Raw genomic sequence first — 19,070 nt, 5'->3', positions numbered from 1 at the left:
TTTTAAGGTCTTCATTATTTTATCTTGTGTGTCATCTAGGTCCTGAGACATAAACATGTGAAGAGTGTATGGTGCTGTGTCCTCAGTTACATTCCCGCTGATTGCAGTGCAGTAGCCTAAGCTTCAGTAAATTCCCCTTTTGATTAGAGCCACCAATAAAGCTTTACTGGCCACTGAGCTGTGACAATAGACAGTCTGCTCTCTAAATTCAGCCAGTCTGGTATGCAGGGTAATGAATGCTACAATGGTATGGCATTATACAAAAGCAGGACTTGTTTTTATCTGACAGTACTGGGTTTTTAGCTGTGTTACCAAAACCAAATGGCTGTCAGGATGACAGATCATTCTGATGGTCAGTTCTAACAATGTCAGGCCCAGATGGTTGTAATGAATAGTTTAACAAACAACTGGCAGTGTCTTTTCCAGATTTATGCATATAAGCTCTTCAGAAAACCACCAATATTATTACATTAGCACACTGACCAGTGCACCTTCAATACGTTTTCTTTTTGTGTGACATGTCCTACAGGTGACTTGAAATCTGGTGTGTTTACATCAAATTGTCCTCCAACCTCAGCTACCATTTAAGTTTTTTGTCCCTGTACAATCCATAGAAATGTCTCCTGAAGAAGTTCCCTGTGGCGGCTTGTTCATAGTTACAATAAAAGAAAAACATGGTTGCGCTTATGGAACGGTGGCAGTTTGTTTAGGTTTAGGTGCAATGGTCATGTATTATATATATGTATATAAAATAAACAAAACAAATCAATTCAACTTTATTTGTATAGCGCCAAAATTTTTTAATTAGAATTAATTTTTTTTTTTACAAAATTAAAATCGAAATACAATTCAACAATTAACGTAATAACGAAATTTAAAAAATAAAAAGGCAATTAAATCATTTTTGCAAACTTAATATTTATTGTCAACATTTCCTGGAGTCAATTAGAATGACCAGTATTTGTAAAATCCCGGGTGAGTCTTTCCATGTTTGTTACTGGTGCGTGATGCAGTGGGGAACTGGTGGCTCTGCCCATACCTGTGTACATGTGACCCCGCCTCTCCCGTTAGTCCATGCTGCCACGGAACGGCTCAGCACGGACGGAGGAAAGATCCGGTACCGGGTTACTCTCTGTTAGTTCAGTTAACCCTTTAAAATCTCTAAAGGTATAACCATATCACGGCTAGTATTTCAAACTAAAAACAAACGTAGCGTGCTCGCTACATTCTCCACCTCTTTCACCATCGCGAGATGTTTTGTCTCTCCGCCAATCACAGCGAGCTTCAGAGTAAACCACGCCCACTGTTCCCTGCCTGTACTAGCGAGCTGGAACATTTTGTTTATGAAGCCAAACTAGTTCGTGCAGCTGAACGGCCCGTGGCACTTCACCTCTCTTCACTAACAGCACAAAGATATAAACTACTGACAGACTGGCGTTTAACCTCTCCGAACAACAAGCAGGTAGACGTCAGGACGTCAAACTTTATTAGTTTAGAGCTAAAGTAATGAAAGAGAAACACGTCCTCCCTTCATGCTTACTTTCAACAAAAAAGAAGTTATGGATATTTGCAACGGGAAGAAGAGGAGAAAGGTAAGCGGCGGTGTGCGAGGCTGCAGGCGGAGTGCGGCCGGGAAGATGAAGCGGGAGGCTTGCAAAGTCCTCCGCTCCCTCACGGTGGAGGACAACAATCACACTGAGCCAATGGAGGAGGAAGAGGACGATGACTGCTTTTCCATTAGCTTCCTCCGAAATGACCGCCTGGATCCCGCCATGGTGGTGTCGCCCCGCTACAGCCTGCTCCGGGAGGTCGGCCGGGGGAGCTACGGGGTGGTGTACGAGGCTGTTGCCAGGAAAACGGGGGCCAGGGTGGCAGTGAAGAGGCTCCAGTGCGACGCCCCGGAAAACGTGGAGCTGGCTCTGGCCGAGTTCTGGGCCCTGACGAGCCTGGAGAACCGACACCAGAACGTGGTCCAGCTGGAGGAGTGTGTTCTGCAGAGGAACGGCCTGGCCCAGAAGATGAGTCACGGAAACAAGAGGTCCAAACAGTACCTGCGGCTGGTGGAGACGTCACTCAAAGGTACACAGCCTACTCTCGTGTTTTGCTAAGTGGTTAGCAGCACAATAAGGCCAGAACTTGTAGTGATTGAACAATACATGCACAAACTCCTGTGAGTCCTCAGTCCTGAAGCACGTCTATAAAAATCAGTCTTAATAGGTAGTTTAAAGGGTGATAGGGATTTTTCCAGCTTAAGCCTCAAATCCAAACTCTAGGAGCCCTTTTTTTTTTTTTTTTTTAAATTAAAAGCTCAGTTGGCTCATGTTTTAATAAAATTAAATTCAACTACAAATGGGTTAAAGATCTATTCAAACTTGCACTTTGAGTCTGTACCTGATGGTGGCAAGTGTAAACATAATTGTGGCTCAGGGTTACTAATTAAATTAATAAAAAATAAATAAAACTTTGCTTATTACAGTCATTTACAGTTATATAATGTAAAGATTATTTACATTAAGATTTGACTGAGGTGCTGTTACTGTATCTGTACTTAACTTGCTAAATAATGTCGAGAATATATATATGTTATAATGTTTATGTAATAACAAACAAACTATAAGCTGTATGCATAATTTAGGGCTCATTCTCTCAAATAGGATTTTGTGAATTAAAAGTCACAGTTATGTTTTCTCTGTCAGTCAGTGACGTCCCTATAGGTTACCTATAGTAGGCACAGAGAGTACACTGTGTTGCCCTGAGCTCATGAGAGAACACAGTGTACTACTTGGAAACATGTTAACCCATTGCTTATTGACTGTAATCTCACAACCTAAACAATGACGTAATGGTGTAATATTTAATATTCTAATGAAAAACGGCAGTTTTTACATCTTATGACAGCTCCATTTTAATTCACTTCTGTATGTATCATTGTTGTCATGAATCCAGTTTGACCTACTTATCACCTCCTTTGTTATTGCTTTGTAGTCCTCAGAGAAATAGACAGAAACTATTAAATATATCTTCATCCAAGTGAAATTTAGAATTAAAATAGCAATAATAACCTATTCTGTTAAAAATGAAACCAGTCCAAACAAATCCATTGTTACAACTGAATCAGGGTTCAGTGTTAGCTTCTTTTCTTTTAATAGCCTGGCTGTTACGTAAGTGTAACCACTCAGGCTTTTGAAATGAAATATTAATCTTGAGCTGACATCTTCTGCAGCCACCAAGTGCTAATGTTTGTAGGATTTGGAAAACAGTGGAAATGACTTGTTTTTCTTTAGGCCCACTTAGCGTTTGTCTTAGTTTTTAAAGTTTAAAGACAACCATGAGATCAGGTAGTGGACTTCATTAAGTCATCATCAGGCAAAACAAGTTTATTTATACAGTGCCATTCACACAAAGTGCTTTACTGAGGCATGGAAATACATTAATGACATTAAAATACCATTTAAAAACAAACACATTTGAATAAATACAAATATTTAGATAACTCATATCAAGATCGCAGTGATAAAAGACATTTAAAAACAAGCAAATGCAAACAGAGCACTGACAAGCTCATAACACATCTTGGTCACAATTGTTTGGATCCTTAAGAAAACGTTTGTTTACTTAAAACAAACATGAACCTTGAGCTGCCTCGACCGGCTGAGAGCGACGAAGCCTCTCTGCTGCCGATGAAACGTAGAAAGAAAGTTTGAGGTCTGAAGCCTCACACGAGAGGCTCTTTGAAGTGGCAGTGACACAGCAGAGTGTTTGTCCGTGATACAGTCTGTCACGTGCAGCTACGAACCGCAGAGAATGGTGTCACTTCCTCAGAAAAACAGACTGAGTACCTGTGAAAACCCTGTGGAGGACTTCTGTTTCTGACAAGTCATCAACTTATAAAGAGCACGTGGTCGTGAGCCACAGCCTCTCATCGCTCAGACAGAGAGCGATTAACATGTCAAATACTGGGCTGAAGTGGCTGTATTTATACTTCACTTGTGTATGAGTCAGTGTAATGGTTTTAAGGAATGGAGTAAGTGTTTTTACACTTGTTATGGTCCTGTCCATGGAGCATCACTAATGACCCGACTAAGGTCCTGTTCAGACCTGTTCTGACGTGCATTAACATCCGTCTGCAGTGATCCGATCACAAGTGGCAGCTTACACCTGGCATTAGAATACGTCTCCACATGTGACAGGTATAATGTTGGTGCTCTGCAATCCACTTGTGATGAGATCTCACCTCTTCGCTCTATATGGAAATGAACACTCGTTTCTAGCCAGTTCGACTGTGACAAACGGGTCTGTTGTTGTTTGTTTGTTTGTGTGAGAGAGAGAGAGACCGGGTACGGAGGAGTTGAGCGAGTCATTGCTCTGCTCACAGCTCTACAGTGAAATAAGGTTTTAGTTATGGGTGAACAATTCATAAAAATATTATCAAAATCACAATATGGCCGAGGTCAATATCCAAATCACAGGATAATGATAAAATGTGTAACAACAGACCGTAAACGAAGCTTTGTGGTGTGACAGAGACGTCGTGCCTACAAATCATATTCTCTCGACGTAAAAGGAACAAACATGTTTGGTACAGGCCCCAACAAATATCACATCACCATCATATTTATATTTTTTCAGTCTAAATGAAATGCAAATATTACTGTTCCAACTGAAATTGTGATTCATATCATAATTGCAATATCTGCCAAAATAATCACAATATGATTTTTTTTTTTGCATGTCGTTCAGTTGTAGTTTGAAACTGTGGCGGGACTAATCAGACTGTGGCAGAGGACGTCAGTAGAGTAGGCGGTCCTTCAATGTGGCCCAGGACGCATTTGTGTTCACTGCTAAAACGATGTGGTCACATTTGGCCCAGACCACCTCATCCGGTGGGGTTGAGGGGAGAAAGAGGGGGTGGGGGTGTACTTAGAAATCTGCACTTGTGATCGGAGCACATCTCATATGGATGTTGACACCAGCTCTGAACTGGCCTTAAATTGCCAAAGATTGAATTCAGTTATGTCACTAATCAGGTCATATCTTTCCTCCTCCAATCTGCTGCAGGGGAGCGTATCCTGGGTTACCCAGAGGAGCCGTGCTACCTCTGGTTTGTCATGGAGTTTTGCGAGGGTGGGGACCTCAACCAGTACATCCTGTCTCGCCGGCCCGACCCCCAGACCAACAAGAGCTTTATGCGGCAGTTGACGAGTGCGGTAGCTTTCCTGCACAAGAACAACATCGTTCATCGTGATCTGAAGCCAGACAACATCCTCATCTCGCAGAAATCTGGTTCTCCTGTTCTCAAAGTTGCCGACTTTGGCCTCAGTAAAGTTTGTGCAGGCCTGAACTCCAAGAACAGTGAAGAACACCCTGCAGCGGGGGCGGGCGGCAGAGGCAGCAACCAGAACAACATCGTTAACATCAACAAGTTCTGGTTGTCGTCAGCTTGTGGCTCAGACTTCTACATGGCCCCCGAGGTGTGGGAGGGTCACTACACGGCCAAGGCTGACATCTTCGCCCTGGGCATCATCATCTGGGCGATGATCGAACGGATCACTTTCATCGACGCAGAGTCCAAGCGTGAATTGCTGGGCACCTACATACGGCAGGGCACAGAGATCGTACCTGTTGGGGAGGCTCTGCTGGAGAACCCCAAGATGGTTCTCCACATCCCTCAGAAGGCCAGGAGCTCCATGTCTGAGGGAGTGAAGAAACTCCTCCAGGACATGCTCGCAGTCAACCCTCAGGACCGACCGGATGCCCTCCAGCTGGAGGTGCGGATGGACCAAGTCACGTGCGCAGCGTGACGACCCCCCTTTCCAAAACCTCTCCTTTTTACCCTAACCAGTCAAAGAAGGGACCTCTTCCTTCCCAGGTAAGCTCAGCTTCCTTGATAGCTTATTAGTGTCAGGACCCTCCTACCTTGTTCTCTCAGCTTTTTCAGTACAACAGAAGAAGGTGCAGGTTTTTAACCAGCCACACCACATGACAGCTAATTTCACTGATTCATCCACCTTTAACCGGAGAGGAGGAGCAGTCAGTGAAGCTGCTGCAGTGATTAGAGGGAATTAAAACCTGCAGGCTCCTCTGTGCCACACGACTCACCGTCACTGGCTTAAAGGGGACACTGGCCTTTGGTAACATGGGGCTGAACGCCAGTAATCTTCCTTTCAGCTGACAATATTAGCCTTTCCTGTCCTGGTCACCGGCCGGGACGTCCCTCATTTAACAGCTTCCCACAGTGTGAAGTCGCTGGTTGTTGTGGTTTACCACTTTTTAATGTGTGTTTCAGAAATATCTTTCCCCTGCTCTGCTTTACAATCGATAAAGAAGCCGTTTTAATAGTGCCAGTAGACACACTGACAGTAGTACGGGTCAGCTGAGAGATTCAAAGAATGAGACACAAAAAAGCTTCAGGTGAAGCTGAACGTCAGCCCACCTGAAATGTTGCTAGTGATCCTCAACTGTGTGCACCACAAAGTTGGATCAGGTAGTGGGTTTATGAACGGTGATGGATGTTGCAACTGGAGTCAAAGTTAATGTTATGTTTATGTTGCCAAATCAAAACAGAAGTTATCTCAGGGCACTTTTCATACAGGGCCGGTCTACACCGAGACACAACATTCCCTGTGAGCGAGAGAGAGACAGAGATAGGCTGTTTTCAGATTGTCCACCTGTTCACTCGCCCTGTGTATAGTGTTTGCTACAGAAAAGACTCAGTAGAGGAAAAGTGCAGACAGCAGTTGACACATTTCAGACTCTACTTGGATGTCAAATTGCTTCATAATTATGTGCCAGATATTTGTAATTATTACCCCTGTTGCATAAACAAATGCCAGAGCATCTATATGAGGCAAAATTGATTACAATACTTGCTATCTTACAAGACGTGCAACTTTTACAAATCTTTCATGTATTATTTACGTTTTAATTTGTGTCCACAGAGCAATCTTTACTCTGTTTGTGTCAGTTCTTACAGTTTTGTCAGGTTGTATTCTTTTTTAAAACATGGTCCCGACATGCGTTTTCATAATAATGTTTGAAATCCTGCTGTTCAGGCAGAGCATGAGGTGACTCACTGCACAGCTGAGACGTCCGCGGAGTATTATGCTCGCTGGAACTCAGGGTAATGGGTAATAAAATCATATTAGCTAGCAGCTAACATTAGCAGCTAGCCTGGTGTGACAGAGTACTTCTTTTTCTGCAACACTATCACGAGACAGGCCGCAATGCATGATGGTCTAGCTTGATTGATGTAGTGTACATCTTTTGTAAATTTTTGTGTGCTTCATGACAAGTTTGTACAGGGCCAGAGAGAGAGAATACTAAGGATAATGATAATAATAACTGTAACCTTGAAGGCTGGAGGTTTTATCAGGCATGTTCACTATTTTCTGACATTTTGTTGACAAAATGAATTGAGAAAATAATCAGCAGATAAATCAATAATGAGAATCATATTTACAGTTGACAATGTGAGAGATAATTTTACTATTCAGGTTGTATGTTCTCTTCCTTATTGGGAAAATAATCTTTAATCCTGACCTTTAAGAAAAGTGCTGCGAAATAATAAATAATTCATTAGCTGGTCTTCTGTCAGTGAACCTGACGAGACATCAGGTGACATGCTGGTCTAGTCCCTCCAGTCCAATCATTTCCTAAGCTTGACTGCTGTTCCTGATTCTCTGACAGTGACGCTGGAATCTTTGGCTAACAAGAGGCAAAGTGTCTGCTGCAGAGCGCTGACGTCAAGACACAAACCTGAACTACTGATACAGTCAAAAAGAGGAGGGATGATCAACCAAGTTGTTCCCCATCACTGCAGGATTCTTGCTTAAAAGTGAATTCACAAATACAAAAGTGTGTGTCGAGGTGAGGGAAGGTAATAAGAGGTGTGCTGTGGCCTCGGAGGGTGGGGGGAGAGGGTGGTGTAAGAGCACAGCTATGTGAGCAGGAGGGAGGACAACTTTTAGATTGGTACACTCTGGGCCTGAGGGCAAACCGCCTGGCTTTGATTAAACACACACAGCCAGGGTGTGTGTGTGTGTGTGTGTGTGTCTGTGTGGGTGGGTGGGTGGGTGTGTGTGTGTGTGTGTTAGTGTGTGAGGCAGAAAACAATGAGTTATTGGCAGAGATGCTCCAACAGCAACAACAAGTTTTTTGGCATTACCTGACATGTGTTCAGGACACGTGCTGTACCTGGTTCATATCCACACCTGGCTGTGAATTACATCTGTGATGTCACTCCCTCCTGTGATATTTATGTCACTGACAGTGAACACAAAGCCTGGATTATTCTGATAAGTGCATCACTACCTCCTGTTTGCTCACTCAGTCATTTGCATGTTTCCTGCTGCATCAAACCTCTTCGTTCCCACCACTGTGCATTGTTGCTGTTTCTTTGTTCAGAGTGAAGGAAATGGGACCGACTGACACATCTGCACTGTGGTGTTGCACAGATGCCAAATAAATCGTATTCTCCACGTTTGTTTGATACAGACCCCAGCAAAAATCACAACATCATCATTTTTATATTCTTTTCAGTGACAATCCAAAATGACCATTACGACTATTACAACTGAAATTATAACAATATCTGCCAATATAATATGATTTTTTAAAATATCGTTTAGTCTGAGCTGAAATGAAATTTTCGGCCACAACAGCTCAAACCATCTTCTAAAACACAGATTATAAAACAGTATTGTAATTATTTTTCAGCCGTAGGATTGTCACTTTACATTTTCATGTTATGTCGTAAAACAGAATAAAACTGTGAGTTGGATGAAAGTGTGAACATTTTCAATTGTGCTTTCATAATGAGACTAAAATAAGAGTATTCATCATACATTATTTCTTCCACACTCTTAAATTACTTCCTGCTTATGCTTCTTCTGACTATGAATGTAATCACATTAATAATCAGAGTACGATGTTTACATTATCTTCACATAATGATTGTATTACTGGTGTTTATTTAAACATACAGCAGGCCACTGTTAAATCACCATAGTAACGAAGAGTTCAGGAAGTAGTTCTCCATCCCTGCGTCCAGTGTAGCTGCAGTGTTTCTGGTTTAACAGCACTGTGCAGGTGCAGGTGTGTTTTCCGTGTTTGTTCTCAGGAAAACATCACAGCACGGGAAAAGGGCAAAATTAGCGAGTTCATCCGGGTGTTGTGTTTACGTCAGTAAATACCCGCATCTGCTGCGGAGTCCTTTGACCTGGGAGTGAATGCCGATTGTGGCCTTTTACATTGATGACAAAAGCTTGATGTTAGCGGGTCTTAGTGAATTTCTTTTTTGACCGAATAATGACTGACGATACTTTCAGTATTTCCGAACTTTTGGAAATGCCCAAACAGAAAACCAGCTGACACTTTATATGAAAAAAATTATCTTAACTTTTACTTTAAGAATCATGACTCAACCTCACTGATTTTATTAGATTTGAAACCTCCCACACCCTCCCCCCTAAACAAACCTGCACACTCAGGAGGAACTAACTTCCTCAGCAGTGACAGTGAAATAAAAGTGTCTCTTGAAGATGTTAATCGTGTTCGTTTGCTATTTAGAGCAGAAACTCCTTGGTCCTTGTAGCACATCAATCAGCCACCGAGTTGATGCTCAGTGACCCAAACCATCCATCTGTTTGTTTGAACTTGAACCCTCCATTGACCAGGACTAATCCCAACGTTTGTTTGACAATTAGCTGTCCAATCCTGAAACCATCCTCTGTTAACCCCTCATTGTAAGCCGCTGCCCAGCGACGCCGCCGCCGCCTCGCTCTGTGACGCAACACCTCTCAGCTCTCGACTGTCAGCGCGGTCGCCGATGGACTCTGCTGCAGTTTGGCCTCGTTCTCTTGTGGCATGATGGGATAGCATGTTACGCAACATGACCACAGCATTGCACTGGTTCAATGGGAAAACCTGTCATCTGTTGGAGAGGGGGATTAGAGACTGTAAACAGAGGGTGGGGGTGGGGCGGAGTGGGGGTGGGGGTGGGGGTGGGGGTGGGGGTAGTTGTTGCTGCATGTTAGTATTTATGTCAGGAGCTGCTGAAGTGAGTGGGCAGCTGACGATGTCACAGATACTGGACACAACACTCAGAAAACCAGTTGGAAGTGTCTGGGCAGTATGTGGGATCTGGTTCAGTCAGTGCGGGGAGGGACATGGTTCAGTTAGATTGTGTTTATTATTGATCACCACTTTATCTTGCCGTCAAATAGCCCTTTCCTTGGCACTGTATTGTTGGTGTAGCCGGGCTTGAATGTAGCTGTGTGGTAGTTCAACAGCTGTTCCTCATGGTTTGTGCTCTGATCTGCGTTCTCAGCTGTGAGACCGTTTACAGACAGGTGTTTGTCTTTCCACATCATATCAGATCAGCCGAATTCCCCACAGGTGGACTCCAATCAACATCTCAAAGATGATCACGAGGAATGGGAGGCACCTGAGCTAAATTATAAGTGCCATAGTAAAGTGTCTGAATACTTCTGTCAATGTGATATTTCAGTTTGTCCTTTTTAATAAAGTGGCAAAAAACGTGATGCGTTCACGTTGCACACAGTGCTGAAAAACATATGAGCGCGTGTTTTGGCAAATACTGAATATCTAATGACATGGATCAGGACTGTTGTGTTGTCGACGTCATATCATAACCATGTGTGTCTCTGTGTTGTCGCCCCGCCCATCGGTCACACCCATCCTCCCTGTCCATCCCCTCTCCCTCCCTCGCCTCCTCTGCTGGACAATGAGAGCGCCACTCGTGGTTCAGGGCTTATGGAGGCTTGCGTCGGGAACATTTTGTCCTCTTGCTGGCTGCCAGCCGTGTGTCGCCTTAGTCTAAACCAGGCCAGAGCGCTGTAAGCCCCGACCCTCCTACATCTACAGTCTTCACTTCATCCTTTTTGATTTCATTGACAGCCTGATCAGGCGTTTTACAAGTTGAGGCATTTTCAGGGTGTTGTCCTTATACTGCACCCATGAATGCCTCCTAATGAGTATACTGATGCCTCCAAGCAGGTTTTTCTCCATGCAGTCCTTCCAAAGAAGTGTAGATTTTAAACAAAGACGGTGGGCTCTGAGGGAACGCTGGTCTTGCTCCTCTAAAGGAAATGGGGTTGTTTGGACAGCAGTTTCAAGGCAGGGTACGGTATGTTCTGCATGGGCTCAGTCAGCAGGGGGTATTATGGAGGGGCTGAGAAATGCCAGAGGGAGGATATCTTTATGAGATTTTGGGAGTGGGTGTGATTAACGCATGGACGTTCTTATGCAACATGGTTGTAAAAGTGAGTATTCAGTGGCTGTAATGGTTGTAAATATTTCCTTAGGGCCCTCAGGGCGCAAAGTGAGAACTGCAAAAACAAGTTCCTACACAAACGATTCAGAGGAAACACCTCTTTATGTTCTTGTGTTTATTCAAAGGTTGAAAACTGGAGAGTGAGAGGAAAGAGTTCTGTAATCTGACCCCTTGCTTTTTATTTTTTATGCCATTTGTCCATAAAAATCTACAGTTAATGCTTCACCTTCCAGCACCCCGTACAGTCCTGGACATCCTGCGATCCCACAGTGCTCTGTCATAACATGGATCCACATTTCTTCCACTCCGCTGTCCCCATTCATGGTGACTGTGTTGGAGCTAATGGGTTGTAAGCTCTTTACACTGTGTTAATCTCATCGCAGTCTGCGCATCAGCTATCGCAGCCCCACAATCACCGCAGGTGCTGTATGTGGTCTGGCCTCTCGGTGGTTTCTCTTTGGTTTCACTGTTGTGGTGACGGTTCGTTTTGTTTGAGAGGCTCTAACAAAGCTGACAGGGTTCATTTTGACCAATAAATAATGGATGGAAAGAGGTGTGGTCAGCATCTGTTGCAGAGAGCAGAGATTTGGATTTGTTGTTCGCTGCCGTTATCGACTGTGTGAAGATAGCAGGATCATCTGAGGGATGCACAAAAAGCAAACCTTTAACCAACGTGAGGCTTGGCCTTGGAAAATATTAGTCCTGATCGAATTTTCAGCTATTGATTTTGAAACTCTACAAATGCTCTGAAGATGTTTGTGATAAAATTTTCAGAGTTTGGACAAATTAGATATTTATATTTTTTGGCTCCAAGATCATCCCATCTCATCTGTTGAGTTTTTGTGTGCTCTCATATGAGGTTGTAAGAAAATGTTGATACACGATAGTTTCACGATGTTATGTTTTGTTATATCGACTGACAACAGACCCGTCTGTAATCATTGGACTGGTCATCGGGAGCATCAGGAGAAAACCTGCAATTTGTCAATAGACATTTATTTACACTCAGTAACACTCAGTTGTACAACAGACAGACAGCAGTCGTTCTGGATACCTGATCATGACAGCATGAAACATCTCTTAATGGCAGCTCTTATTAGAAAGCACAAGGACCCATTTGACTGACTGTTGATGACTCACTGGTCATCAGAGCTGACCATCATACTGCTCTTTGTCCTATATTCTTTGGAAATGCTTTGTCAGTTTTGCATCAGGGGGTACTCACACACCTAAACTTACATAATGAATAGTTCTTTTGAATGCCAGCTATAAGGAATGTGTTGCTTTGCATGCTGCGCAGCCACAAAACCACCCGAGGTCGTAAAAAGCCAACACTCCGCTCTCTAACTGGTAATCATCATAGAGAGCTGCCACAGTGTCCCAGGCTCACAATAAACCAGCCCCCATCACTTCCCCCACAGATACCGGTCTCTGCTGGTTTTTAACGAGTCAGTCTGCTTTGGGTTATGCAACAACAAAAGGCTGGCAGGACGGCTGAGAAGGCAGCAGGCCTGTGTTAGTCCAGGATTTGCTGGGCTTTGACCTTCACCTGTTTTCCTTCATTTTGCTTATTTATGTAGCAGAAAAATGATACGCCGACTTCAGCAAGGGTCTGACCGGAGGGGGGCAGGGTCAGATGTTAATATGTTGTAGCATGTCAGTTTAATCAGGGTTCAGCATTCAGCAGTATTCAGAGCACAGAGCACAAACGCTGACTGTTTCTGTTACAGGTCCAGCTCTGTGTAGTTTTACATCTGTTCTCTCAGTCTTCTTTCTGGAGCTCTAGTAACAACAGGTCAGCGAGCCAATCAGAAGAGAGGCTCAGCCCAGGTGGGCGGGGCTTGGAGCATGGCTGAGAGCGGTGACTGCTTTGTTGTGACATCACAAAGTTACAGAAGTCCTGACGGTTCGTTTTCAGGCTCAGTTTCTGAATACAGGCTGTGTGTGTTTCTCTGGACTGAGCGCTTTGATACTTTCACAGTATTAATATAGAACTAAAACCTGCTTTATAATAAAAAAAGACACGGAAATCTCACTTTATACAAGATGGGACCTTTAAAACAAGAGGCACATGCACATTCCTACACTCTACATGCATTCATACACGATTATCTGTCATTAGCGACACAGACAGAAGTCTGGTCTCTGCACAGGTGAACATGTTTACACTTCACATATGTCATAAATGGACCTGTGTGGTCGTTACAGTGGGATCAGTGGGATGTCAATTTAGGTCTGGCTGGTAATGTGATTCTTTGCTGCTGTGTAGAGGAAATAGATCAGAAGTCAGAGGTCAGGGTCCTCTACAGAACAGCACCAATAGAGCAGCGTCTTGGGGACTTGATTCCATGTCCCCCATGTCCCTCACTCTCTCTGCTGAGGACAACACCAAACAAAGCGGTCGTCTGATCGTCCGACAGAAAACAGCCTTAAGCTTCTTTTCCAACTGCGAGACAATCGTAGCCGCTACTGTCAACACTTTCTCTGTTTGCGACCAAATACAACACATTCAGAGTGTAGAGTTGTGTAACGCATCTATGGCAGGGTGTGTACTCAGGTATGACAGGCATGCTCGTAAAGCGTGTGCATCGGGTCACAGAGCTCAGAAAGTTCACACACCATGTATAGAGGATGCTCAGAGATGCTTCTGTAAAAACAAGAGACAACAAAGGCAAGGCACTGATCTCAGAGCAGCCAGTTCTGTCAACAACACTGGGGGTTTTAAGAGCCTTGGTCAGAGCGTGGGGGTAAACGACAGAGTCCTTCTGCTTTGCTCAGAGATGAACAAATGACGTTAAAGTAGCTTCTGTCAAACCTTGGACCAGAACACAGGTGGATGGAGAGTCAGGGTTTAACAGGATCCGTTGTGAGCTGACAGCCCTGCAGTGATGTTACAGTTATCTGAGAGGATCCTGTGGACTGAACTCACTGTGAAGATGAGTTTCATGTTTTCAGAGCCAATATCTGCTCTTGTTTTTATTTGCTTGAGGGCACAATTTTTCCAGTAGCACCACTTTGTGAATAGTAAACTGTACAGTACATATTCCTCAACAGTGACATAAGCACTTTCCACGTCTCCGTTCAGCACATCATCTCTAACATGCATGTTTCCTGCTAAGCTGACCCACTTGTGTTTGTACCATGTGCTGTGAGGTTATGCAACCCATGGAAAGAGGAACAAGCTGCTGCAGGCCGGAGCTGTGGCGTGTGAGCCGCTAGGCTATTAGTGGAGCACAGCGCTGAACCAAACCTGGACACATCCACAGGCAGGAAGTGCACTCAGGTGTCAGGCCGTGTTGTGAGGTAGATGTAGAAACCCTGTGTCACAGCCAGTGACTTCACTATTGTCAACCAGCTCGTGGCTTTGTTGTTGTCAGATTAGTTTTTTCTGATTGTGAAGGTGCAGAAATCAGCCGATTATATCCGAAGCGTGTTCGTATTTAATTACATGTGACGATAATTGTTATAAAGTGGTTTTCTTGTTTGCTGACCTTTTTGTACTTTGTGTCTCCGCAGCTTTGTTTACGACATGGACGTGGACTTCAGTGGAAAAAAGGACTCAGACACCTGACAAGACTGAACTGTGAAGAATCCACAATCATAATTTGAGCGGGAAGTGACAGATTGGCTGATGATTCCAAAACTCTGTATGCAAATCAGATCACAGCAGTTTACCTCCAGCACCATCCACTTACAATCGACCCCCCGTTACGCCGCCTTTGCTTAAACACTGAACCAAACAAAGCCAGTGTAATGCCCCACCACCACCACCACCACCACCAACAAGTGTGTGATGTTAGACGGCACGCCAGCATTCAGGAATCAGAGGCGTGATGTGTAACACAACTGTCCTGCCGTGCTGGCTCTCACTTTCTTACACTGACCTCGATCCAGCTCTGTGACTACCTCCGCCTTCCGGCTTAATGCCCCCTCCCCCCCGATTCCATGTTCATACCTTTTATACAAAGGTGAATAAAGGCTGTGTAAAAGAGGCCACTCACGGTGGAGCAGAGGATGTTTAACTGGTGGATGATGACTGGATGTGACAACCTGGTTTATATCTTTTGCTTTATATTTGTTGACTCTTGTTCCCAGCAGCCTGCTCTCCCCTATCACTGGTACTGGACTGGACTGTGGCTCAGGTCACTGGGCTGGATTAGTGTTCTGAAGTCAAAGCACGGGCCATCCAGTGTTTAACATGTGTGTGAACATCACACTGCCCCGAACATCCTTGTGCCTTCAAGATGATTCACACCAAGTGCGATTGGATTTTTAAATAAAATTATTTTTTTGGGGTTCCAGTGTGAGAAGCTCACAGACTTCACAGACAGACTTCATGAGTCTCTTGCAGGTCTCTGTCTGTAAAAATGCACAATTGACCATTTGCTTTCAGTGATGTCACACTCTTAAACAATATCCCAGGCTGCAGTAATATCACATTAGACTGTGATCACTTGGTTTCCCTCCGCTACCCAGAAGCTCCAGTGCAATCGTGACGCTGAGTCTCCAAATGTTTCTCCGTCAGTGTCATGTTTGCTCGTGTTAAGAAGGTTTACAGGGTTGTTTCACAGATCTTTGCCACACAGGCAGAACGAATGTGAATGTTGATGGTTATCATGTTGTTTTGAAGGTGAACTGTATAATTCACACCTTCAGAAGCAGCTGGCCTGTAGCATCTCCATTCAGTACTGCACAACTGTTACCAAACAATGTTTAGCAGGAAATTCAGACTGGTTTTATTGGGCATCGGTTTCTGCTGAATCCAAAGAGCGTCTGTTGGACAAATAGTCATAAATCTTTGTATCATCACTGCAAAGATCAGTATTAACATATTTGCTAACTTACGTCCTGTGGTTGACTAACTTTGTACTGAATGGTTTTTACACTGGGGTTGAGTGTGTCAGTGTCGGACTCAAGTTAATGGACACACGTGGAAATACTGAGCATTGCTCTTCCTGTTGAGTGAGTGGATGAAAGTCTCTTGATTGTTGTGATGTGAATACTGGGTGTAAACAGTCTCAGACACCTGAGCAGTATTGAGCCATCTGTGGCTGAATCTGATTCAAGGGCTCTCACAGGAAATTTGAAGATTTGGCATCTGGAAATAATCCCCAGAAGCAGCCACCCCCCCCCCCCCCCACCCCCACCCCCCCCCTTTACTGAAGTGCTCCAGACTCTTTGCAGTGGCATGTAGCTGTAGTGCACGCTCAGGCAGCGGTTTGGTTGTAGCTGCTGTCGGTGTTGTGAGAGTGGGGTTAGTTAAACAAAAATATGGAGCCACAAGTCACACGACAGTGAGATGGTACTTGAGATGGTTTGTATGTTCCAGACCTAGAGAGATTTTAGCTTTCACTCTCCTGCACAGACCAGAGGAACGACCAGCACCTGCCTGTGGTTTCACAGCACTGTGTAGCGTTCAGGTTGAGTTCAGTGACTCGGCAGTAGATGTAGATTTGGGTCTAGAAACAACCTCTCAGTCTCATTAGTGAACTTGTCTTATTTTCTGATACTTTGCTTGAGTGGGATAGATTTTTACCTCAGACTGGATCTGAACTGACCTCCGACTGATTTCTCTGTGTGCTGTTCTGCTTAACTACAGGTAACATAGAGCTGTTTCCTTTATATTGACCACATCTGCTGCACCTGTTAACGTTTGTATTACAGAGCTAGTCCTCACCCACCACCAGATCACATTCATATTGTTTCATTTCCACAACTACAGCTCCCATCAGGTCAGATTAGTGTCTGCACGTGTACGCCTGAAAGCCTCAGTGTGTTTCAAACAACTTAGCATGTTTTATGCAGTTTTGCACAGTCTGCCCTCCTGCCAAGTCCAACCCTCATTTCACTGTACATTGTACCTTGGCATGTGACAAATAAAATGAACTGCTGTTTAGTGGCAGCATCGCGTATACATTAAACAAAAAATACTATAATACAGTAATATATTATTAAAAAAAACAGCTGAAACATAACAATGATATATACAACTGGATTAATGTGTGAATTCAGGAGGAGCTGCTTCCGATTGAATGTTTCAGTTTGATTCAATAAATGTCACTGATCCTGAAAGTGTCAGTTACGATCAAGACAGAGAATTAGCATATTTGTGTTGAATGTCATTGCGCCTTGACACTCACAGGAGCTGTAGTTGTTGAATGAAGGTGTTTGATTTTTCTCTTTGTGCTAAAGGACGAGTGTCGCTACTAGAAAGTCTGTTATTTTCCCTTTTGGGGATGTTGAATCTCAGCAGTGTTCAATCTACCTGTTTCTTTAGTTAAAGATAAACATGGTTAAAAGACTGTTAGTGGCGTTGCTGTGTTGATAGTGCAGAAGATAGCTGAGGATCTTTACAGTCATCATCACTAACCCTTGTTGTCCACTCCCCTGCTGTCACTGTGTTTCTGTATGAGCCGTTGGTTTAGCTCTCTTCAGTCTAGTGATGACTCCACTTGAAAACACTTTACACTATGCAAAATGTTTCACTGCCTCACTGTAAACACCGTACAGAGCCACGCCCTTCTCAAACAGCTGTGTGTAATATCTTGAACTTTTTTCTTAGTGCATATTTCCAGTGTGTACAGAGAAGCTTATTACAGATGTTGTGTTTAATAAGAACTGTTTTTGTTAATGAAGCTGACAGGAGCCATTAGATGTTGAGGAAGCATCACACAATCATGTTTTTTTTTTTTTTTGTTCTTTTTTTGTTCTTTTTTTGCTGTAAATATGTTTGTTAACTTTTCTTGAAATAAATGATCAAAATTATGACTGTCTGGATTATGGAGTATTTCATTGCTTGACATTATGGAGGAAAAAAAAGCATTTATAGTGTTAAAATACTGGAAGATGAACGGACATTTGGTCGTTATGATGGAGGACCAATGTTGATTTTAAAAATTAATTCAGTGCAAGTAAAAAATAATATTAATATATAATTTTACTGCTGCTTTTTTATGCAGCCATTTTTATCCTGTGTGCACGAATTGTTTATTTTTTTTATCTGACACTACAAAAAAATAATCCCCCAAAATAAATGTTGCCAATCACTGACATATCCCAGACAGTGTTAATCCAAAAAAAAAGGTAAAGTGTATAGTATATGGAAAATAATTCATTATTTGTATTTTTTTTATTTTATTGAAACAACAGTAGTATTGCGTGATCAAACTGAACTGGCATTTAAAAGGTTAAAATCCTGAAAATGATTGAATATTTGGCTCTTATGATCAGGACGGATGTTTATTTAAAAAATTAATTCAGTGTAAGTGAAAAAATATTAATATATAATATTATTATAGCAGTTTTTGAATTGAGGTGGACATTTTTTCAAGTAAAAGTATTTGAAATGGTGGAAAACAATAAAACTCTTCATCTGTTATTTATTTAGTTTTTGTTTTATGCCTGAAAACACAGTGGAAAGGTATGGTAAGGTGTCCTGTGTGAGCCGAGGTTTTGGTTCAGGGTAAACAGATTTTTTTTATGCGTTCAATATCGGCACACATTTAGCAAACTTCTAAGCTTGGCTACATTACTAAAGTGTGTAAACAGTCTGGTCAAAAAAAAGTAGATATTCCACAGGGCTGTTTCAGATTTGAGCTCAGCCATACTGGGAATTTCCTCCTGTTTTCAGATTTCATGCAAAGCTGAGCTGAACGTGTCTCAGGCCTGTTTCTGTACAGGACACAGAGACTACACTGATATTGATTTTTCCATCCGGGTGCAGCAAACCGATGTGTTTCTGGTGTCTCTTTACCGGGTGCACAGAGAGGAAACTGAT

At 43.1% G+C, this 19,070-nt stretch overlaps 1 protein-coding gene across 1 annotated transcript; it reads left to right on the top strand.

The window, feature by feature from the left end:
• Window positions 1-804: 804 nt before the first annotated feature.
• On the top strand, window positions 805-18,058 carry stk35 (serine/threonine kinase 35). The gene is made up of 3 exons (XM_056385827.1): window positions 805-2,079; window positions 5,059-5,869; window positions 14,810-18,058. Exons 1-2 carry the CDS (start codon window positions 1,533-1,535, stop codon window positions 5,799-5,801), a joined length of 1,290 nt encoding a protein of 429 aa, XP_056241802.1. The 5' UTR covers window positions 805-1,532; the 3' UTR covers window positions 5,802-5,869; window positions 14,810-18,058.
• Window positions 18,059-19,070: the final 1,012 nt, after the last annotated feature.

This window comes from Seriola aureovittata, chromosome 9 (assembly GCF_021018895.1).
Source record: "Seriola aureovittata isolate HTS-2021-v1 ecotype China chromosome 9, ASM2101889v1, whole genome shotgun sequence".
Taxonomy (NCBI): Eukaryota; Metazoa; Chordata; class Actinopteri; order Carangiformes; family Carangidae; genus Seriola; species Seriola aureovittata.
Note: the sequence above shows the minus strand (reverse complement) of the source record. Positions and strands in the feature narration are given on the sequence as shown.

Excerpts from the sequence above, each read along its gene's own strand:
- stk35 (XM_056385827.1), top strand. The coding sequence starts at position 1,533 with ATGCTTACTTTCAACAAAAAAGAAGTTATGGATATTTGCAACGGGAAG. Across the intron at positions 2,080-5,058 it reads GGTGGAGACGTCACTCAAAG|GGGAGCGTATCCTGGGTTAC; the intron begins GTACACAGCCTA and ends AATCTGCTGCAG.